The 23,993-nt window shown below is 35.2% G+C and overlaps 3 protein-coding genes and 1 non-coding gene across 12 annotated transcripts; 2 read left to right on the top strand and 2 right to left on the bottom strand.

Moving 5' to 3' along the window:
• Positions 1-9,901: 9,901 nt before the first annotated feature.
• On the top strand, positions 9,902-13,903 carry LOC105798658 (NF-X1-type zinc finger protein NFXL1). The gene is made up of 2 exons (XM_012628807.2): positions 9,902-10,098; positions 10,304-13,903. Exon 2 carries the CDS (start codon positions 10,420-10,422, stop codon positions 13,657-13,659), a length of 3,240 nt encoding a protein of 1,079 aa, XP_012484261.1. The 5' UTR covers positions 9,902-10,098; positions 10,304-10,419; the 3' UTR covers positions 13,660-13,903.
• A 1,380-nt stretch (positions 13,904-15,283) lies between these two features.
• Positions 15,284-18,853, bottom strand: LOC105798660 (rust resistance kinase Lr10). Of its 9 annotated transcripts, XM_052620932.1 has the most exons (6): positions 18,704-18,849; positions 18,516-18,573; positions 18,369-18,390; positions 17,598-18,254; positions 16,672-16,704; positions 15,284-16,535 (listed from the first exon to the last, which is right to left on the bottom strand). In XM_052620932.1, exons 4-6 carry the CDS (start codon positions 18,250-18,252, stop codon positions 15,427-15,429), a joined length of 1,797 nt encoding a protein of 598 aa, XP_052476892.1. In that variant the 5' UTR covers positions 18,253-18,254; positions 18,369-18,390; positions 18,516-18,573; positions 18,704-18,849; the 3' UTR covers positions 15,284-15,426. The 9 variants fall into 9 exon arrangements, with proteins under 9 accessions (XP_052476892.1, XP_052476888.1, XP_052476887.1 ...); XM_052620928.1 differs by lacking the exon at positions 18,516-18,573 and having other exon boundaries at positions 18,369-18,511; positions 18,704-18,853; XM_052620927.1 differs by having other exon boundaries at positions 18,369-18,573.
• A 108-nt stretch (positions 18,854-18,961) lies between these two features.
• LOC105798659 (PR5-like receptor kinase) lies at positions 18,962-22,270 on the top strand. The gene is made up of 5 exons (XM_012628808.2): positions 18,962-19,638; positions 19,823-19,929; positions 20,026-20,055; positions 20,365-21,525; positions 22,001-22,270. The coding sequence occupies exons 1-4, from the start codon at positions 18,962-18,964 to the stop codon at positions 21,513-21,515; spliced, it is 1,965 nt and encodes a 654-aa protein (XP_012484262.1). The 3' UTR covers positions 21,516-21,525; positions 22,001-22,270.
• A 1,416-nt stretch (positions 22,271-23,686) lies between these two features.
• Positions 23,687-23,767, bottom strand: TRNAL-CAG (transfer RNA leucine (anticodon CAG)). Its single transcript has one exon. It is a non-coding gene; the product is annotated as a tRNA-Leu (tRNA).
• Positions 23,768-23,993: the final 226 nt, after the last annotated feature.

Genomic DNA, 23,993 nt, shown 5'->3' with positions numbered 1-23,993 from the left:
TACAAGAACACCCAAATCAATGCAAGAAACAAGTTTTCAAAGATCAAGTGCCAAAATCCAATATTTCATTTGTTTTACTCATCTTTCTTTCAAAAACACTTGTGGGTTTTATTTGACTTTCATTGTACAAGTGTTTGATTGTATTTATGAGAGTTGAATAATTTCATATTCACATTTTAGAAATTTTAATTTCTTTATATTTCATTTCTCTTTGTTGAGAATTACTTAAGGTTTTGGGTAGTGGACAGAAAACTTTAAAAGGATAGTGGTGTAACGCCTCAAAATTTTTTATATTGAATTTCGCAAAATTTCAAAAACTTATCATAAGGTTTATCAGGGATTAACTCGAATTGAGTAATGGAGTTTTAAGGACTGCTTTGTAAAAAGGGATAAGTTGGGAGCTTTTATATGGATATTTGATTAAAAATAAAAAATTTCATGTAACACCCCTAACCCACATCCGTCGCCAGAATAGGGTTTCAGAGCATTACTGATCAAACAGACATAATTTCAAACATTTCATATTATATAATATTCAAGTCAAAACCAATCAAACTCATACATCCTAGGTGCCTAACAAATGTATCCTCATTGGTACCATAAATTATATCATCAAAGTATCATTCAAGTCTAATTTGTAAACATGCCAAATTCGATCTATTTTGCCTATTTCATGTTTATTTAAATATTAACTTAAACATGCCATAATATGACCTTAACATAACACATATTTATATGTATATAACCAACTAATATTAACTTATAATCTTATTTACAATCATTCCACAAAATGATTAATAGTTAGACACCCTAGGTACATGCCGACACAAAAGGATAAACATCACCATGTTTGAGTTCGGGACCGTTGTTGGATGCTAAATCGACGATCAAAATTAAGTACCTAACCTGCGCACGAAAAACAAAACCGCACATTGAGTAAAAACTTAGTGGTATTTCTATAATTCGAATATTTAAAGATAAGAAATTACAAATATACGATTGAAATATAAACACATATTAATATTTATTTATTACAACAACCATATCATATTTCATTTGTTTCACAAATATATCAATTCACATACTTGCTATATAAATAGCTTTTCACCATTTATTTCACATTTCTTTATACAATTGCATTATCCTTTCCATATTCATTTCATGAGTATATAACTCATATATTCCATATATTTGTAACATATTTCACATTCTATTTTCAGTTCACTATATCACTTCCATTTCTCATACCATGCCATTTCAATATCAATTATAGAACTTTATTATTCATTTACCCCTATTAACACGACTCGGACTCGGACGTGTACACGGATCCAACCAAAACACACCAGTTTGGCACCTAGTGCCTCATCGAATAATTCGAAGTAATAAATTGACACCCAGTGTCTCGTCAGCTAAACCGAAGTAAATTGGCACCCAGCGTCTCATCGAATATATCCAAAGTAATAATTTGACACCCAGTATCTTATCGACTAGAAGTTGAAGAAATCCCTAAACTCTTCCAATCCTATGGCATGCCATTTATATCCGACTCAGCCCGATACAGTTAATAGGGTTCCAATTCACTTTCCAAATACAACAAATATCCAATATCCAAATTTCACATTAACACATATATTCATTTCAATTCAATAATCAATACATTGAATATTTATCTATCAATTCAATCCATTTCAATCAATTATCAAATGTCAATTACTCACCTCAACATTTACCATATGCACTAAATTGAATTATAACAATTAACAACTAAATTCGAATTATAGAAATACAAATTGTAAATTCCGAGTTATTCCTCGTCGACTTTATCTTTTCCCTTTTTAGTCGAGGGTTCCAGTACGACGCTAGTTACGAAATTAAAACAATTAAAAAAACCATCAATACAACACAATCAATCTCATAATTAATATTCAATTTTTATTCCATATTTGTCTAAATTTCAATTTAGTCCCTAAATCGAGACTAATTTTTTCTTCACATCTAATTCTATATTTTAATTCAAATTCTTCTTTAAACTAAATTTAAATCCCTAATTTCACTTAAATCACTAAATTTCAAAATTTTTACAATTTAGTCCCTATTACTCGAAATTTACAATTTATTTTACAATTCAATCTTTTTTTATTTCTAACTTAAAAACCTATCAATTTAATCCCTAATACTAAAATTATTTAACATAGGCAATGCTTAAAAACTCAAAAATTTCTAAAATTTTGACATGGGTCGGGTAGCACTTAACACGGGATTCCAAAAACATAAAAATTACAAGAAAAATGGACTAAATTGACTAACCAATTGAACTTGGAACTTTGAAACCCCTAAGCCTTGTCTTTCTCCTTTCTTTCTTTTATTTCTTTCCTTTCTACCTTTCTTTCTCTTTTTCTTTATTTATTTATTCATTATTTATTTATTTGTTTTATTATACATTAATATATTATCATTATAATATACATGTACTTAAATGTTAAGTAAATATATTTTATTATAATATATATTAAATTTTACATATATCTTTACTTATGTCGCCTCATTTAAGAAAAATGACACAATTGCTTATTTAGTCCCTTTAATTTTCTTTAATCTATAATTCAACTTTCACCCTTTATGCAATTTAGTCATTATACCTAATTACTCTTAATTCATGCAAATTCATCTAACCAAAACCTAATTAACCATACAACTAACTTCGTAAATATTTCTAATAAATATTTACAAGTCTAATTTACGAAAATGGAATCTCAAAAATGTATTTTTCGACATCTGTGACTATTAGGTCGGTACATTTCCTTTCTCTTTTTGTGTTGAACGTGAATATATATAGTTATCCTGGAATTCTCTTCCATTTTTTCACTGTTCACCATGGTAGCCATAGGAGAGCAAAATTTTCAAGTTTCATAATCTTCCATCAATAAATCGTTCAAACTAGTGAGGAAAACATGTTTCTACCATCTTTTGAGTGATTTTTGCTTCACAAAAACCGATTTTAAATTATCGAAAACAAAATTCCCCAAAAAATATCTTTCATATTCCAAAAAGTTGAAAATTAGTAGAGAAATTGGAAATGATCAATTTTGAACTATCGAAAACAAAACGTCCCAAAAAATATCTTTCATATTCCAAAAAGCTGAAATTTAGTAGAGAAAGTGGAAATGATCGCTTCCAATAACAATCCTTCATATGTACTTTGATATATATTGAGGGCTTGAAGTAACTGAAATCATGTTCAAATTGTTTGAAACAAATTTTGAATTAGTTCAGTAACGACAATGAGCATCAAATTAGTGTAATGTAGTTCACTACATAGTTTGTGTGCCATGTGTTCGATTCAATGTTTATTATAATTGATTAGTTGAATGTTATTGCTAAATCGTATATCGAATATTTATTTTGAAGCAAATGAGGCTATTGAGTCATCAAAACTGAAGGGCAAGGTGGTCGAATGAGACAAGCGAGCATTACTAAGCATCGAACGCTTAGGAAATTCAGTTTGTGATTCTTTGCATTAAGAATTTACCTTTTCTTGTGTTAGTTTGATTAAATTTCTTATTTCGAGTGTATTGCTAAATTGTTAACTTAATAAATCAATTGAACGTCCAATAAAATTGCTTATTGCTCATTGCTCATTGTGTATTGTGCGAACTACCTCAAGTGTTCAAGAATATTGTCATTGTAATGCTTCACGCATTTGATGTACGTGTTATTCAGATTTGGAAAGATATGCTTCGAGCCTGTATGATTGATTTTGTATCAGGTTGGGAACGTTACTTACCTTTGGCCGAATTTGTATACAATAATAGTCGAGTATTCAAATAGCTCAGTATGAAGCCTTATATGGTCACAGATGTCAAACCCTGTCTGCTAGTCAAAATTAAGTGAGAAGAAAGTGGTTGGACCAGAATTGATTCAAGAAATGGAAAATATGGTCAAAGTGATTCAAGATAGATTGAAAGCAGCTTCCAATAGACGTAAATCTTATGTAGATTTGAAATGTCAGGACATTGAGTTTACAGTAGGTGATAAAATATTTTTAAAGGTTTCACCATGGAAGAAAATTCTCCGATTCAGTCGAAAAGAAAAGTTGAGTCTTAATTTTATAGGACTGTATGAAGTTATCAAAAGAGTTGGACCGGTTGCTTATCGATTGGTGTTTCCTGCAGAGTTACAGAAAACGCACAATGTGTTTCACATGTCGATGTTCAGAAAATATAGACCGGATCCATCTCATATCATTTCTACAGAAGAAGTTGAAATTCAACCTGATCTATCATACCAAGAAGAACCGGTTGAAATTTTAGCTCATGAGGTAAAAGAGTTACGTAACAAATGAGTTTCGCTAGTGAAAGTTCTTTGGCGTAACTATAACATCGAAGAAGCGACGTGGGAGTTGGAGGAAACAATGAGGTCTCAATATCCCCACCTTTTTTCATGTAAATTTCAGGGACGAAATTTCTTAAAAGGGAGAGATTTGTAACAACCCAAAAGTTAGTGGTGTCGGGAAACGTACTCCCAGGACTCCATTTTCATGAATCGGGCTTATAAAATTTTTTTATTATTATTGAATATTTATAGAGTTGCCCTATAAGGGAATTGAATGATAGTTAGATAATTTTAAGTATTAAGTGTTTAATTAAAGTAAAGGGACTAAATCAAATAAGTGATAAAAGTAGGAATTAATACTAAATTATAAGGTGCATCCAGATTAAGGGACTTATTAAATAAATAAGTCATTATTTATATAAGTATGTGATGGTCGACGGTTATAGTAATATTATAAGTATTATATGTGTTAAGTTATTATAATAATTAAGTTAAAACTTTGTTATAAAAGAATATATAATATTAATAATAAAAGGGGATATTAATGAATTGAGAGAAGAAAACCAATGATATTTCTTTTAATTATTTTTTCTTTTGAAACAAAAGGAAAGGGGAGAAGTCTCACCACCAAGAGCTTATTGTTGCATGTTTAATTTAGTTAGTAAATTTTGGTTATTTTACATGAAATTTATATTTTTGAAGTATTAATCTTATGAGCTAATTTGCCCATGTTGAGACTTTGAGAATTAATTATATTTGTGGAAGTTGCCATTGATAAGAAATTCAAATGTTTGCTTTTATTTTGTTGGATGTTAAATTTGTGAGTGATTATGAAATTATATTTATATATATGTAAGTGTTTTGAGCTACCATTTTGGTAAATTTTTCATTTTTAAATCGTTAAAGCTAGGCCAAGCTTAAGTAGGGACTGATTTGATAAATCATGAAGAATGTAGATACTATTTTTTTAGAATATTGTTAAATGTCCTAGAGGTGATGGATTAAATAATAAGTCTTATGGGTTAATTTGGTTAAATTGAGTGGTGATTTTTGTTGATATTAATCTCTAGGGACTTAAATGTTGTAAACTCAAAATAACATGGTTTAAATCGTGAATTATAGTTATTAAGGGACTGTTGGAAAATAGTATAAATTGGTTAGTTGGGAATTGATTTGAGAAAACTAAAATTTAGGGGTTTTGGATTAAAGATTGAATGGTATATTTATTGAATGCAAAAATGTGAAATTTGTTTAAAGGGTTAAATGTTAGAGTATAAATATTCTTGGTGGTTGAATTATTAAATTAAATTATTGTTTTTAGATAAAAAAACGAGAGGATCAGTTGCTAGTTGTGGAAAGGAGAAGGTTATCGAGTGATCATCTTCGATTTTAGTAGCTTTCGTAATTTGGTAAGTTCGTAGTCTTTTAACTCGAACTCATTAATTGATTTTAGTTAATTTAGTTAGTACTTAATGTTAATGATATTTTTTAAGGTAATTGATTAATTCAATTGAATTGAGGAATATGAATGATTATATGATATATTATGAGATAAAAAAATGTACTTTAGTTGTGGTTTTGTCTGATGGAATTGTAAAACAAGGTATTGATGATGTAATAACTGTATAACGATTATTGTCAATTTATCTTACTAGTGCTGGGCACATCATTATATCTATCGGTTTATCCGACTAGCACTGGGCGCAACTTTCGCCAGTTTATCTGACTAGTGTTGGGCACATCATTATATCTGTCGGTTTATTCGACTAGCACTGGGTGCAACTTTAATCAGTTTATCTGACTAGTGTTGCGCACATCATTATATCTACCGGTTTATCTAACTAGTGTTGCGCACATCATTATATCTATCAATTTTTCTGACTACCATTGGGCACAACTTTTCTTAGTGTATCTGACTAATGCTGGGCACATCATTATATATGTCGGTTTATCCGACTAGCGCGGGGCACAAAACTTGTTAACGGTTTAATCGTTAGGCACCTGGTGCCATTCATTGAATGACTCATATCGACAAGGTATAATGAATCTAGTGGAAAAGATTGGTATGTAAAAGATATCATGGAAGAGGTATTAAATGAATTATTGAGTAGTATGCTAAATTCCATGGAGATAAACTTATACATTATGGAATGTAAATTTAGGTCACTAGGTGTAAGTGTGATTCTTTGAAGGCATGAGTTTGCTTAATGTTTGAACCCTTCTTTAGATGCAGGTTAGGTACTTACTTTTGTCCATCGACTCAGCTTCCACACAAATCCCGAACTCAACGTTGGTGACGTATTTCTTTTTGTGTCGTGGCATGTACTTAGGATAATGATATTTTGAATAATAGTCTTCTAGTCTATGGTTGAATCTAGTATAAGTTACTTATATTGAAAGTCATATAAACTTTAGAACTATGTTATGTCTTGAAACAAATGTTTGTATATAGTTATGAATGAAATAAGCATGTTAATAAGTTTGACTCTTTTGGATGTGTATAATTGTTGATGTGAATTTGTAAATGCTTTGTGAAATGGTAACCTGGTAAGATTGGTTGTATGTGGTCATTTTGGTGAATGTTGATTGAGGATGAGAAAGTGGTTAATGTCATATGCTCTTTAACAAGGTTATGGAATAATTAGTCTTTGTTTGAAGTGCCTTTGAATGGCACATTGGTTAGGCACATAAATTGTAGGGAATTGATATGTTTTGACTTGTTTGAAATTATTTTTGGTGATGATTTTAATATGGTTTTAGGTTTGGATTGGTGGCCAAGTTAGGCGTAAAGTTTACCTTGTTTTTGAAGCAAAATTTGGTGCACACAACCTGGGACATGGGTTATCGCATGGCCGTGTGACCTACACGGTCTATCCACATGGTCGTTTGTCTTATTGCCTTTAGGTGCAGGTTTTACACGGCTTGCGACACGGCCATGTGTCTTAAAACAGATTGTTACACGGTCTGAAACATGGCTAGCGACACGACCGTGTGACTCAACATCAAATGTCCACATGGTCTGGGCTGGGACACATGGCCTAGTCACATGGCCGTGTGTCCCCTGTTTTCAAAATTTTCAAATTTTCTTAACTTTTTCCGTTTGGTTCCGAATTGACCCAAGAATGTTTCTAATTTATTTTTAGGGCCTTGTAGACTCGTTTTAAGGCCCGTAAGTGTATGTTAGATTATGAATGAATTGAGATTGATCTATTGTAATTATGATTGAATATTTATTTGTATGAATTGTTAAATATTTAGAATGTCATTGTAATACCCTATGACCCTGATTCGGCGATAGTGACAGCTTAGGTGTGTTACACCTATACACCGCTTAGTGCCGGTATGACACTTTTTATAGTATTGACAACTTGGCTGCTTGATCATTAGGCGATTTATCGCCATTTACAGAAATATGTGTGGCTGTGCCACCAGATATGGTAGAGGTATATCTGCCCACACTTCCTCCATATACACAAATCTCACCCCAATGCTCTCATAACAGATACGGATTAGACCTACCATAAACACGGTTCATGCTGTGTATACATCATATTTATCATACAACACAAATCAATATTTTTATGCTAACAGAACATTAGAATTCATATTTTAAAGCTTAATTAGTACCATATAGACCTTATGGAAGGCCTATGTTTGACCCGAATGATGCTTACGGCCCTAGGGTAAAATTCAAAATTTTAGGCTCACACGCCCGTGAGGCCCACACGACCTACATGGCCCGCTCATGTGGCCCACATGGCCTGGCACACGGCCTCACACACGGCCCAATTGGCCCAAATTGTGTGTCTCATACGGTTCAACACACGGCCGTGTGGTGTCGACAATCCCCTTTTTCGGCTTTCGCCGTTCGCTGTTTTCTCGAGTTTCCATTACACGCCTGATTCAATTTGATACGGAAGCAATCACGAGACTTCTCAAACCTAAAAACAATGTTCAATCGAGTAAATTAGCCATGATTCCTCAATTTTTTTTCCAAGTAACTCACTCGATCAAACGCGAATATATGCATTACTAAATCCAAAATTGAACTCTTAAAGCGTTCAACAACTTACCCAAATGTCCACAACAGCTCCTCACACAATTAATTCGTAGAAGGGGAAATTGGGCCTTTTTTATTATCACCTAACAACCTATGTTCCATAAGATTAACCCATGCTCCAAAAGAGTAATTGAAGCATTAACCATAAACCCCTACAAAAAATCTACAGAGAACATTTACTTACTAGAACCCGGAAATTTACAATCGCAAAGAGAGCAGAGATTGATCCTGACCAACACTAGAACACAATTGACAGCACCACCACACAGGAATCAAGAACCGATTGAAGAGAAGGAAAGAAGGGACGCACAAAACGATGGAACAAACAAACAAAAGAAAGAAACAAGAAACTATTGGGGAATGTGGGAGTAAAAAAAATAATGAACGTGGGACATTTTGGGAAAAGGAAAACTAATTAGTTAATTAAAAAACCTATTTATTTAAAAAAATCAAATCCTATCCCACTTTCGACATGCATTCAAGGCCTTTATTACAACAAATTTTAAATCAAAGATTAAATTTTTGGGCGTTACACTTTTCCTATAATTTGGGGCTATGAGTTATGACAAAAATAGATCATTTTTAATGTAATTACTCTACTAATTTATAGTGAGATTTATTTCTAAAATAAATTTTATTTTTCCCGAGGACTCGAGTTAAGCTTTTAGCCTAAAGAAAGATTTAACTTTTTAAAATTTAATTGTGTGATCAGTTCGTGTTTTTAGAGCACACTTTTTACGAAAATCGATGGTTGGAAAATAATGAAGAAAAATAACTCATTGGATTGCATGCATGATTGCCTTCGCCAGAACCCGATGCTCTTCCCTCCTTCATGCATGGTGGTTGATGTGAACAATCCTAAGGTTGTTTTAGGGTTGGTTTATCTATATCTTAGTTGTTTTATAACTTATATTTTTTATTTAATGTTATTGGTTTAATTATAGTTCTATTAATTGTTTCATAATGCGATTTTATTAAAAAAATTAATTAAGATTTAAGAGTTATTATTTAGTTATAATTCGAGAGGAAGAATGAAATTTCTTGAGATGTTATAGGAATTGTTGTTTAATTATAATATAATAATAATATTTTAAACCTATTTCAAACTTGTGCATAATTTATATTAGCAGCCGGAAATACTCTTCTAAAACATATTTTAAATTGAAAAGGAATAGAAATGAAATATTCATTCAATTGTATTAATCAATTATAAATAATTTATTTAATTAATTATTAAAATAATAAATGAAAATAATAGAAAGTGCCATATCCAAGTAGGTAGCTCAGGCCTGAGGGCACCGTTTCTAAAAGTGCAAATTGGGCAATTTCTACATTAAACTGCTTTGGAGAATTCGGGCCAAGGCCCATGGCGATGCAGGTAAGATAAGGCGGCTGAGACGAGCCCCTTGAGTGGGCAGCAAGGATGCACGCCACTGCCAGCCGTATGCATATGCTTGAAAGTTGAAACATCATAACATGCCCATATTTTAACTCGGTTGTTTTATGGTGACGAATTAGTCTCGTTTTCCTTTAGCCCCAAGCCAATCCTTCCCTATATATACTCCCCCTCTCCCTCTCCCTCTCCACCCTTTCTACCTGTCGGTTTTCTCATTTTCGAGAAAAGGGAGACCCCTTCACTTGTTATACCCCCACACAAACAGGAATCATAAGCATTAAGTTTTGGTTTTCATTTTCTTCATCAGGTGCGTTCCCTTTCTCATCTCTTTGCATGATTCCAGATTTGGTTTTTGGGATTTCCAGTAACTTAGATGTTTTTCTCTTTTTGATTGAATATCAATTTCTCAACTATTCGTTTGATTCTTTTGTTTGTTTTGCCTATCTGTTTACCCGTTCGAACCAAGGGATTGCTGGGGTTATTGATGTTCTTTTATTTTTGTGGTATTACAGTTTTAGGAGGAGGATCAAAGCTATAAAGTTAGTATTTGAATCTTTTGTTTCGTCCACACACACACACAAAAATTCAATCGGATTTACAAAGTTCGTTGACGTCAAACTACAAAATTATGAGCTTTCAAGGCCGAAATAGATCAAGAAACCCTTCACAAAGCACTCGTCAAGAATGGGTTCCTAGAGGATCGTCATCCACAACCACCACCGTTGAAAGCAGCTCAACGGCCGCCTCTAATTCAACCCCTAATGTCGACCAAACCTCAACTCGAAATGATAATAAGTACAGACAAACTGGTCGGCCCACCAACCATAGGAGAGATAGGGAAAAGGGAAGGAGTGAGACTCAGATGGCGGTAAGGAAGGAGGTTGATCCTAATTTGCCACAGCTTGTGCAGGAAATTCAGGACAAGCTTATAAAGAGTACGGTTGAATGTATGATTTGTTATGATATGGTACCGAGGTCTGGTGCTATATGGTCGTGCTCAAGTTGTTATTCTATCTTTCACCTCAATTGTATTAAGAAATGGGCGAGGGCACCCACTTCTGTTGATTTGGTGGCCGAGAAGAATCAGGGTTTTAATTGGCGTTGTCCGGGCTGTCAGTCTGTGCAGTTCACATCCTCTAAGGAGATACGGTATGTTTGCTTTTGTGGAAAGAGGACCGACCCTCCTTCTGATTTGTACTTGACTCCACATTCATGCGGGGAGCCCTGTGGAAAGCCCCTTGAGAAGGAGCTGGGATTAGGTTCTAGGGTGATGAAGGATGAACTTTGCCCTCATGTTTGTGTCTTGCAATGTCACCCTGGTCCATGTCCTCCTTGTAAGGCGTTTGCTCCACCACGTTTGTGTCCTTGTGGTAAGAAAGTTATTACAACCAGATGTTCTGATAGGAAGTCGGTTCTTACTTGTGGTCAGTGGTGTGGTAAACTTCTTGAGTGTGGGCGCCATCAGTGTGAACGTATTTGCCATGTCGGAGCTTGTGATCCTTGCAAGGTTCTAATTAATGCCCCCTGTTTCTGCAAGAAAAAGGTTGAAGTTGTCATCTGCGGTGACATGGTTGTGAAGGGAAAGGTGAAAGCAGAAGATGGCATTTTTTCTTGTAGTTCAACATGTGGAAAGAAGCTTAGATGTGGTAACCATTACTGTGCTGAAAATTGCCATCCTGGTCCTTGTGGGGATTGTGAGCTGATGCCAAGCAAGATCAGGTCTTGTTACTGTGGGAAAACAAGCTTGCAGGAGCAAAGGCAAAGTTGTTTGGACCCAATTCCAACTTGTTCAGAGACATGTGCCAAGTTCCTTCCTTGTCAAGTGCACCGATGTGACCAAGTCTGTCATGCTGGGAATTGTCCACCTTGTCTAGTTCTTGTCACCCAAAAATGCCTCTGTGGATCAACTTCTCGGAGGGTGGAATGCTACAAAACAACACTTGAAAATGAGAGATTTACATGTGACAAGCCTTGTGGGCGTAAGAAGAGTTGTGGTAGACATCGGTGTAGCGAGCGATGCTGCCCTCTCTCGAACTCTAATAGTCTTCGCTCCGGTGGTTGGGATCCACACTTCTGCCAAATGGCATGTGGGAAGAAGCTGAGGTGTGGACAGCATTCTTGTGAATCTCTTTGTCACAGTGGTCACTGCCCTCCATGCTTGGAAACGATCTTTACTGATTTGACATGTGCTTGTGGAAGAACTTCAATCCCTCCTCCATTGCCTTGTGGTACACCACCGCCTTCATGTCAACTTCCATGCTCAGTTCCGCAGCCTTGTGGCCATTCGTCTTCTCACAGCTGCCATTTTGGAGACTGTCCACCTTGTTCTGTGCCTGTGGCGAAGGAATGCATTGGAGGACATGTTGTTCTTAGGAACATTCCTTGTGGGTCGAAAGATATCAGATGTAACAAGCTCTGCGGGAAGACCAGGCAGTGTGGATTACATGCATGTGGGAGAACTTGTCACCCAGCTCCATGTGATGCATCATCTGGAGCTGAACCAGGTGTCAGGACCTCTTGTGGGCAGACATGTGGTGCCCCTCGGAGAGACTGCAGGCATACATGTACTGCACCTTGTCATCCCTCTGCACCATGTCCTGATGTTAGGTGTGATTTTCGAGTTACAATCACGTGTTCTTGTGGCCGGCTAAGCGCAACTGTCCCTTGCGATGCTGGGGGCTGTACTGGTGGTTTCAATGCCGATACAGTGTTTGAAGCTTCTATTATCCAAAAATTGCCCGTGCCTCTTCAACCAGTGGAATCAACTGGCAAAAAGATTCCTCTTGGACAAAGGAAGCTTATGTGTGATGATGAATGTGCTAAGTTGGAGCGCAAACGGGTTCTTGCAGATGCCTTTGACATCACTCCCCCAAATTTGGACGCACTTCATTTTGGTGAGAATTCGGTTACGTCAGAGGTGCTTTTTGACCTGTACAGGCGTGATCCGAAGTGGGTTCTAGCTGTAGAGGAGAGATGCAAGTTTTTGGTACTCGGCAAGAACAGAGGAACAACATCGGGTCTGAAGGTTCATGTGTTCTGTCCAATGCTGAAGGATAAGAGAGATGCTATCAGGATAATAGCAGAAAGGTGGAAGCTTACTATTAGTGCTGCTGGTTGGGAGCCCAAACGTTTTATTGTGGTTCATGTTACTGCCAAATCAAAACCACCAGCTCGCATCATTGGGGCTAAAGGGTCGACCAGTACTGGGGCAGTACACCCTCCTGTTTTTGATCCTCTAGTAGACATGGATCCAAGGCTTGTTGTTTCTTTCCTAGATTTGCCCCGAGAATCTGATATAAGTGCATTAGTGTTGAGGTTTGGTGGGGAGTGTGAACTTGTTTGGTTGAATGACAAGAACGCATTGGCTGTATTTAGTGATCCTGCTCGAGCTGCAACGGCTATGAGGAGATTGGATCATGGATCAATTTATACTGGGGCTATTGCCTTTGTTCAAAGTGGTGGAGCATCATCTGCTAATAATGCGTGGGGAGGAACAGGGCCAAGTTCTGCTGTAAAGGCAAATCCATGGAAGAAGGCTGTGGTGCAGGAACTTGGTTGGAAGGAAGATTCATGGGGTGGTGATGAGTCTCTTGGTGTCACTTCAGATCCGGGTTCTGCATGGAAAGGCAAAGATGCTCCAATTGCTGCTTCAGTTAACCGCTGGAGTGTTCTGGATTCTGAAACAGGTGTAAGCTCATCTTCTGGAGCAGTTCGATCAGAAGATCCTTCAAAGCTGGCTGGGGTTCAATCCTTGTCAAAAATGGATTCAAATGCTGCCAATTCAAGTTCAGCTGGGCTGCTGGGTGGGGGTTTAAATGAAACAGAGCCATTGGAGGTTGTAGATGATTGGGAAAAGGCTTATGAATGAGAGTGAAGAGAGAAATATACCTCTAACCTTGTGGTCAGGGAGATGGGGCTGCCCAATTTCATTTTCAAGTGGTTGGAAAAACTTCAGTTTTGTTTTGCTTGTCCAGTTTACACCTGATATTAGCATATAGGTGTTATGATGATTTTTCTAATTTTTTTTTCTCGCCAAGACTTATGCCCCTTTGGCTGTAATGGTGAATTTTTGTTGCATTTGAGAAGCAGCTAAATATACAACCTTTTTTCAATGGAGCTTTTGCAATCTTATTTATTTTATTGCAGTAGAACTGTATTATCATTACCATGGACTGAATGAACTGCTGACATACATTGTTTAATTTTCATAAAGTGGTGGTTTCTACCTAGGAAAGAGAACTTTTAGGCACATTTATTGTTCTGTCTTCTGGTATTGTGCTTCTGCTAGATGGATGACTGGCATTATTAAGTTCATACCAGATGGAGGGAATCTTTCTATTGAATTTCTGTTATACAAACAGTGATACCTCATTAATAATTCTGGGCGGTTTGTGTTGAATTTGATTGCACATGTAATTCCTATAAACGAGGATAATTTTCTGCAGACATGAGAGGTGCTAAATGCATATGCAGTAATTTGCAAAGGTGGTTGGGAGAAACTGAGGAAACTGAGGGGTCGGTAAAGAGATGTAGATGTGGAACCCAGGAGATGAATTCACTGAAGAGGCAATAACTGCGCCCTCCTACCCTGTTGCTTTTCATTTTTTCTGTATAAGTAGAAAGGAATTGACATAGGTTATTGTCCCAAAGATGAATTCACTGATGTGGTAACTTTCTATCTGTCTCTATGATTATTTCTATGTTCTAAAGCCAGGTGCTTAGGGTTGCTGGATTAGCTGATTTTCTGCAGTATAATGATGAAAACAGCAGTTAAAGTATATGTATTCCTCCAACCATTATCATATGAATGCTTTTTATAACAGACCAATTGTTGACACTTAAAACCTGGTGTTAGAATCTTGGTTGGATGGCTGTGTTGTCCATACAGTAGTCATTTTGATTAATGCTTTGGTGGAGTCAATTGGAAACAGAGTTGAATCAGCAACCATGCCTTGTTTCTAAATTAGTTCCATTTCATGGATGCTAATGCTATATTTGAGATTTCTTCTGCATTGAGAAATGATGAGGTTTGATATATCAATCTGAGCTCTAGAAAGTAGAATGAATTCATGTTGGGGAAATCCCAAGTGTAACTCCAAGGGTTCATGTTGTGTGTACTGGCCTTTTATTCATTGAAGTTCAATGGAGAAATCGAAATGTTAAAAGATTGCATATCATTTCTCAACTTTCATGGGTTGCATCCCACGTTACGAGCTATCTATTTGAAGACTTTATTAGTTTAACCAAGCTCAGGCCAAGACTAAATATGTGTCCTCTTTAAGTAATTAATAGTAGTTACTCCGAGAGAATGAACAGGTACAAAACTGCTGTCTATCTTAAATTAATAGCACGAGTGCAGAGCAAATGAGAGCTACTTGCTAAGGGAAGTTCTCAATTAGTTGCAAAGCATAAGTTGATCAATATGGTCCATCCAATCAGTTGGGCATACTTGGGGACAGACATTGTTGTCCTCAGTTTGAGTAGCAGAGTAATGAGTCGAGCTGAATTTGAATGTATTGTATTTGCTTTGGTAAAATCAAGAACCGAACCAAGTTCAAAATTTTCAGAATACATATATATATATATATATACCATTCTTGTTTGCTTCATTAGCTATATATAATTGAACTCATGTTTACTCAGCAATAACTGCTAGCTCTATATTAACAGGTTTTTTATATTTGAAAGCACTCATCTTCATATGATCTGCGGATGCAAAAGGATTTGGTGGCTTAGTGAGACTGTCTGCTTCACCTTCCATCATTTGAATCACAACTTTCATTGAAGGACGATCTACTGGATACCATTGAATGCACCAAAGTCCAACAATCGTAAGTTTTCTTTCAATCTCAGAATGGCTTTCGTTTTCAATTCTTATTCCTGTCTCTTCTCCGTTGTCCAAATGATTATACGCCCATTCTGGGAAGTACACCTGGCTTGTGTTCTCCACTGTGACACCGATGTTTTTTCTCCCTCCAACCATTTCAAGTAGTAGCATTCCGAAACTATAAACATCTGATTTATAAGAAACGTTCCCAAAGTTCCTAGATAAGACCTCGGGTGCTATATAGCCCATGGTTCCTCTGGCTGCTGTCATAGAAACTGCACTTTGATCCTTGGAACACAACTTAGCTAGACCAAAGTCAGATATCTTAGGATTGAAGTTCTGGTCTAACAAAATATTGTGAGGTTTGATGTCGAAATGTAGGATCCGTTGCTCGCAACCTTGATGTAGGTATTCAATCCCTTTGGCTATACCTAAGGCAATATCTTGAAGCTTATTCCAACCAAGGACATGATTCTCACCCTTGGCTGCAAATATGAACTTCTCTAATGACTCATTCGGCAAGTACTCATAAACAAGTGCTCTTTTATATCCATCAGCACAAAATCCGACTAAGCGAGTCACGTTGACATGGTGGATTCTGCTCATGGAACCCACTTCGTTGATGAACTCTTCCCCATTGCCATTGGAGTCATTGAGGATCTTAACAGCTACCAAAACATCATTAGAAAGCCTTCCTTTGAACACGGTTCCATAACCACCCTGCCCGAGTTTGTCCTTGAATTCATTTGTTATCCTCTTAATATCAGCAAAAGAGTATCTTGAGGGCTTAAAAGCTTTATAATCTTCCAAAAACTTTTCAATCTTGCTTTGACTCTCTTTCTTTTTCTTGTCCTGATGGTATACATAGTATAGTCCAATGACAGTCAGTAGAATAAGAAACGAAGCTAGGATTGCACCTGCAGATAAAATATGCTCCAACTTAGTACGTTTCCTCTGATAGCAACTTAAATAGAGGAGAACTGCAATGAAGTTGACAACTCACACAGGCCTTGTGTAAAATCGTATGCAATAACAGAGAGAAACATTGCATACCTGTAATAATTAGCTTTACCTTTGTAGGAAGCCCTGTAAAATAATGGAAGGAAATGTATCAGCTTTCTGTGTTCCTAAATATAATTTTAACCATGACCAAGCGTGTAAAGGCATGCAAGTTAGTGTTACTATGGTATCAGGGGATGAGGAAGAAAAAAGGAGTTATATATAGTGAGATTGGTAGGGAACAATAAAATTATGAGTTTTTAACATTCTAATCATAAATCAAGAGCAGGATGATCTTAGCACAAGAGATTGGACCAAATAATTTAATACTCGGAGTGTGTTAGAATTCATATAATATGAGTAATTAAGGTGTCAGTTTATGTAAACATAAAATATAATTATGATACAAAAAGAAATATAAATACACAAATAAAGCATAGTGAAGCTGTAAATTAACTGCTGGGTTTTAGAAGTTCCTGTGTTTAATTCCTGGAAAAGCTTTTTAAATTTATTATGACCTATTTAACTTTCTTGATTTAATAAGAGAGTGAAGTATAGCCAAAATTCTTGTAAAATCAATTAAGGTTTCTTCAGTAAACAATGAACTCCACTTTTAACTCACCCAGCCTGGACTCTTAAACGTGTCAAATTATTGGTTTAAGTTCATAAACTAGTATATAGTATAAGGTTAACTATCACTAAATATGTAATTATACGTATAGTAGGTTGCAAATAAACCAAAAAACAAATGTAACTTATTGTTCAGAATAAAATGTAATTGTACTCGCAAATTATTCTCATTGAAGGAGTAACTAGTTGGTTTACAAATTTGTAGCTTTTCATTCACTACTGGTTTTAGTTTTTAAAGTTGTAAAAGTAAATAATTGAAAACATAAGTAAGTTGGTAAACTAATTATAACATGCGTAAGTGTAAAGCAGCCAAGAAACAAACAAGACAGTTGAAGTAGAAGGGCATGTACCTGTTTGGGTGCTGGGTTTGGGGGTGTCATAACACTCTGTTTGAGGTGGTGTACTAACATTCTTCAGTCTACAACTTCTTCCTTGTGCTTCACATTCAATGCACAAGGGTTTGGACCATTGTAAGCGAATACCAAATTCAAAATAACGAGGAACTCCTGAGATGTCAACAAATTTGGTGCAATTGACGAGGTTAAAGTTGTTGCGAGTATCGGAAGGTAAAGCTATAATTGGACAGGCATCGACTCCATAGCTATCTTTGTCTGACTTTTCTGAACAATTGAACAAGGTAATGTTTTGTAGTTGTTCGAAGAATATGAACGGGGATGCTGATAAATTGAGAGAAGGAAGCTGCTGATAGAGGCAAGTCTCACCATCCGGACCAGATACGTCAATTGTCTGTTTTTCGTAATCTATATACTGGACCGCCATCTTCACTGACCGTGGCAGGTGGAGCATGGTCTGTTTATTTTGGGAGCAGGAGAGTTGGAAGCCAGGATCAGGGTAGCCACAGCGCTGGTCTTTTAACCAGAAGGGAAATCGGACAGGTGGGCCGTAGCGTTTGCAGTTTGTGACCTTGCATTTTTCAGAATCTAGTGCTGCTACACCACCTTCATCCACCATCAACATGAAGGCAACAAGGAGAAGGAACATCATCCCTGTTAACTTGGGGTAGGATCAGCTTAGAAATGCAAAGAGATGTGGTTTGTGGTTTTAGCATTTATTATTGCATGCAGATATCTAAGAAAATTCCAAGCTGCCTGCTTGCCTACCTTTGGATTGGACTGTTTCAAACTGCATACGCGTAAAAAGTAATATATGCCTCAGATCCAGTAAAAAATAATATATGCCTCAGATCCAGTTCAGTTCAATTAATCAAACCATAAACCGATACAAAGCACTATAGATGAAAAACCTACAAAGCCAAAAAGAATGGATAAAATTCAGACATCCTTTCTTTCACTCAGCTGATCAGCTCTGAAATGGAAAGGGTATAAGACAGGTGAAATTAGTAGATATCCAAAAAAGCAAAAAGCAAAATGAGGAATGTGGAAGTCAGAGTCAACCAATTTAATTTCAGGTATTAATTGAAGGAAAGAAATTAAACCAAAGACTTGATGCGGTTGGCATGACTGGGCTTTTGTAGTCCTAGTGCTTGGAAAATTCCAAGCTCTCTTGGCCTGATATATTGACTTATATGAACTGCAAACGCGTACACGTACAGCTATACGCTCCCATTGCAATCAAACAAAGCGACCAACATCTTCACTAAACTGTAAACTTCTTTTGGGCAAGTGATTGGGAGGATTTACGTTTATCATCTTCTCGTCATTCTTCTTCTTCTTTTGGCTTATTAAATTCTAACATGTTAACAAAAGTTGCAGCAACATTAGGCTTGCTTTCCCTTGCTGCTTTCTCATTTTTTGAAGCTGTTAATGGTGCAAGACGACTCACAAGTGTAGGCTGTAACCCCTCTTCCTGCGGAAATTTAACCAACATCAGGTCCCCTTTCAGATTAAAAGCCGACCCTCCCCAGTGTGGCAGTCCTTCCTATGAACTGATTTGCCAAAATAACCGCACCTTTTTGAGCAATAATTTGGGTTTCTACGTTGCAGACATCTTTTATGATGGCTCTGGAACAATTCGATTGGTGGATCAGAGTCTGGACGCTAAACAATGCTCCATTCTTCCTAAATCCCCTGTATGCCGAGAAGTTACTGATTTTATCTATTTTGTGAGTTGCCGAGCACCCATGGCCTCTTCTCTCTACGTCGACGCCGCTCCTTGCGCGAACGCCTCCTCTCCCTACCCTTACTTTTATGCTTTATTTAGCGCCGACTCGCTGAACGCCACTGGTTTTGATGAGTCTTGCACCGTGGAAATCCAGGTGCCGAGACCCGTTCGGTTGCAGTCTTCTAACATCAGCGCTCTGCGTCGTCTATCTATTTTCGATATTCACCGGGAGCTTCTCATGGGTTATGACGTGCCATGGGCATGCGCATACACGCCCCGTTCCAGCAACAACATCACACTTGCCAAAATGTAACACTTCACAACAATCAATCAATTTTATGTTGCCAATGTTGTTGAGGGGAGTCTTTGAAGTGTCCACCATACTTCAATAATTGCTCCTAAAGAAATCGAATTTCTCAACAATGATAAATTTCCTTTTTTACTTTATGGAAAAACGAACATTTTATTTATTGAATTAGTCTTTGAAATGTAGATTATGGCGGTTGAAGTTCATCCTCTACAATTACTTCAATAGCTTTCGAATATTTTTTGCCCACGCCTTTCCATCGCAGGACACTTATATTTATTATTACACTTCAAGTATGCTGCTTTTCAGCCTTCCATTAATTTAGTTTGTTGGAATTCCCTTATTTCTTGCTTTAGAATTACTAATCTTCACTCATTTTCACTTGACAGGGACTCAGGTTATCTTCCTTATTCTAACAGGTGAGAATCAATTTACCAACACTTTTTTTTTTTTTCTAATTATGCGATCATTAATATAATCAATCATTGGTTTTCATTATATAATTATAACTTGTGGATAAAATACATAATTTTTATTTCTTTAATTTCAATTTCTTTCATGGACCTGACATACAATTTTTTCTATCATCTATAATAACTTAAAAAGTCATTAATTGAGTTTTTAAAGTCAGTGTTGAATCAACATAACTCTAATTCAGATAAAACAAGAATTTTTTGCCTTTATGCTTTTTATGTTGATGCCTTTGTATTACTGATTTTCTTGTACAGGAGTTGCTATTGCTATTAGAACTTTAATCGGGGTTTCAAGCTTGATTATAGTTGTAGTATTTAAGTTTCGCAGAAGACACTTGTGTGTGGATGATACAATTGAAGAATTTCTTCGAATGCAAAACAAGTTAATGCCCATACGGTATTCTTATTCAGACATAAAGAGAATGACAGAATCTTTTAAAGATAAATTAGGGCAGGGTGGTTTTGGATCTGTATTCAAAGGAAAGCTTCGAAGCGGTCATCTTGTTGCAATAAAGTTGTTAGAATTGTCAAAATCTCAAGGTCAAGATTTTATCAATGAAGTTGCTACCATTGGAAGGATTCATCATGTTAATGTGGTACGACTTGTTGGTTTTTGTGTAGAAGGATCGAAACAAGCTCTTGTTTATGATTTTATGCCAAATAGTTCTTTAGATAAGGTCATATTTTCAAAAGAAAAGGACATCAGTTTGAGTTGGGAAAAAGTATCTGAGATTGCAATCGGAGTGGCTCAAGGAATAGAATACTTGCACCAGGGATGTGATATGCAGATTTTACATTTTGATATCAAACCACATAACATTCTTCTAGATGAAAACTTCACTCCAAAAGTCTCAGATTTTGGTCTTGCAAAATTGCATGCTATAGATAACAGTATAGTGTCTCTCACTGCAGCACGAGGTACTCTCGGATATATTGCTCCAGAATTGTTTTACAAGAACATTGGGAATATCACACATAAGGCTGATGTTTACAGTTTCGGAATGTTGTTAATGGAAATGGCAGGAAGGAGAAGGAATTTGAATGCACAAGCCAGACAATCTAGTGAAATATATTTTCCTTCTTGGATTTATGACCGATTTGATAGAGGGGAGGATTTAGAAGTCGAAGATGCCACTGAGAGCCAAAAGAAAACTGTAAGGAAAATGATCATAGTTGCTTTCTGGTGTATACAAATAAAGCCTACAGATCGTCCTTCGATGAGTGAGGTTTTGGAAATGCTTGGAGGCGATGTTGAGCTCCTTGAAATACCTCCAAAGCCATTTCTATTATCTATGGAAAGATCATCTGAGGACTTTGAAGATGAGCTCACCACATCAGCCGATGATGCTACTACTACCATGAGCATGGAAGGGGCAGAGTATAATATTCATAGCTCAAATGACTGACTGAGTTAGAGTAAGAATTTCCCTTCTTTCTCTTTGCTATCCTTTTTTTGTTTGCACTTATCACTTGATCTTTAGCCTGTTAATAAGGTTCAAATTCTGAAACTTCCATAAATTTGGTTTATGAAATCCCTATATAGAATAATCATGTTTTTATCTTTTAAGAGCTTACAAGTAGAATACTAATAGCAAATAATGCAGTTATGATCAACTAGAACCAGAGTAAATTCAATAGAAAGCGCAACAAAGTGAAAATTGGAATATTTTCAGATAAGGTGTACATGTAGTAGGACATAAAAACTAGAATAATTTTGAGAGAGAACTCACATATAACATATAGTGAGATTGGAATCTCTCAAGGCTTTAGCTTTTATTAACACTTTCAAAGCTATTGCATGAAACCAAACTTTACACTGTCAAATCCTTACATATGTATATAGAATATATACTCCTTATTCTCTCAACTTGTTTCTTCTGTGGATATTCAGGGATCTGGCACTTCGATCAGATGGTTCTCCATGAAGGAAAGGAAGCTATTGCATGAAACCAAACTTTGCTCTGTTCCATATAAGAGATTGCTGTACAAGGTCTTCTGTCAATCTTTCCTTGTGTTTTGTTAGACATGTTGGTTGTAAGTTGTATAAATAGTGCAAAAACAATGTTGATGACAAAATAAAAATTTTGGTTGTATAAAGAATATTTCAAAGCAGTTAGTTATATATCCATTGACTAATGGATTAATTAATTTATTTAGTTTATATGATGTGAGCTTTAATTTAATTAAATATAGTGTGATAGTTTTATTTGTTTTATTAATTATTATATAAACATTTATATAATTAAAATTAAATGTCTATTCTAAAAATATTTACTAAAAATTTGTAAATATGTTTTATTGGGTTTGTAAATAAAAATAATTACAAAAAATGTATTCAATATTTTAGTAGTGACCATCCTTCAAAATTAAATTTATAAGTACTTGTGAATGATAGTTTAAGAAAGCACAAATGCCACCCAAAAGAAATGACATAAATGGTTTTATTTATAACAAATATATATAATGATAAATTATAGTTAGTATCTTTTCATTTTGATCACTTAAATAATTTATTCACCAAAGTTTTTGAGATTGTTTTCTATCACCCAATTGTTAAGTGATTACTGAAACAATGGCATGACACTTTTCTAATTAATATAATAATAAATTTAGTTTTGTAATGTTCATACTCTCTCTCAATTTGACCCATAATTCTATATAAAATGATAAAGATTTAAATATATATATATATATATATACCTATAAACTCAATTCTTAATGTTTATATTTTCTATAAATATAGCACTTTATACTGTTGTATTAGGAATTATTTTATGAGCGCATTTTGTAAGTAAAATAGTGAATCACTTGACTTTATAGTTGAGTTTTTAGGAAAAACTTGGTGGGGAGTGATCTAGATCTTATCATGAGTGTGAGAGTGTTATATGATAAGTGGTGGGACTTAAATCATGACTTGTATATATTTGAAGATAGTAGAATAATTCTTTGGGCAAGCTGCCAACTAAACTCTACTTGTATATCTACTCACATGTACAATCAATTATTTCTTCATACTTGAACATCACAAAGTTAGCCAGCAAATGTCATCCTTAATAAATCCACAGACTACCTGCTACGAAAATCCAAAACTATATGCATTAGTGTTGGTGCCATCGACTTCCTAAATAAAGCTACAATTTTCACCCAACTCACTACCATTTTGTAGTTGGTGTGATTTGTTTTAGTTTCCATGCAATCAAATTTGAACATTTTATTAAAATTTTCACAAAATTATATATTTTTATATTTTTAAATAAACGAAGAGTCTCTTTCAATATACTATTTTATGTAATTTAATTATATGGGTAAAAGCAAATTTTGTTCATTTAAATTACTGACCTCGAAAAAAAATTATTTAATAACTCAATTTATTATAATAAATTATTTAATTTACATAATATCATCACTTTTCAAAAATAAGGTTTTTTTTTTTAAAATATATCTTTTTAACCCATACATATACTTAACCTAAAAAGATAGCTGTGAATTGGTTTTGTATTTTTTTTAAAATTATATTGTTTCAATTAGGGGTTATGTTAGCCCAGCCGTTATATTTAAAAGTAAAAATACAGAAATTTGTCAAGAATGGGATTCGAACCCATGCCCTTTCGGACCAGTACCTGAAACTGGCGCCTTAGACCAACTCGGCCATCTTGACTTTTTGTTCATAACGTGTAGATATTTAGCTAATAAAAATTAGAAAAATGGAAATCAAATATCCATTAAAAGAAAAAAGAAAAATGCAAACGTTTTACACGCTTCAATTAAATGGGTTGTTTTCTTTGCTGCCACTATTATTATTTAGTTGATTTAATCCATAATAACATTTATTCAGTTGACCTTTGCAATAATAAATAAAAACAAAAAATGCAAGTGATGAGGGG

Source organism: Gossypium raimondii, chromosome 9, assembly GCF_025698545.1.
Source record: "Gossypium raimondii isolate GPD5lz chromosome 9, ASM2569854v1, whole genome shotgun sequence".
Taxonomy (NCBI): Eukaryota; Viridiplantae; Streptophyta; class Magnoliopsida; order Malvales; family Malvaceae; genus Gossypium; species Gossypium raimondii.
The sequence above is the reverse complement of the archived record's forward strand: the minus strand, read 5'-3'. Positions and strand labels throughout refer to the sequence as shown.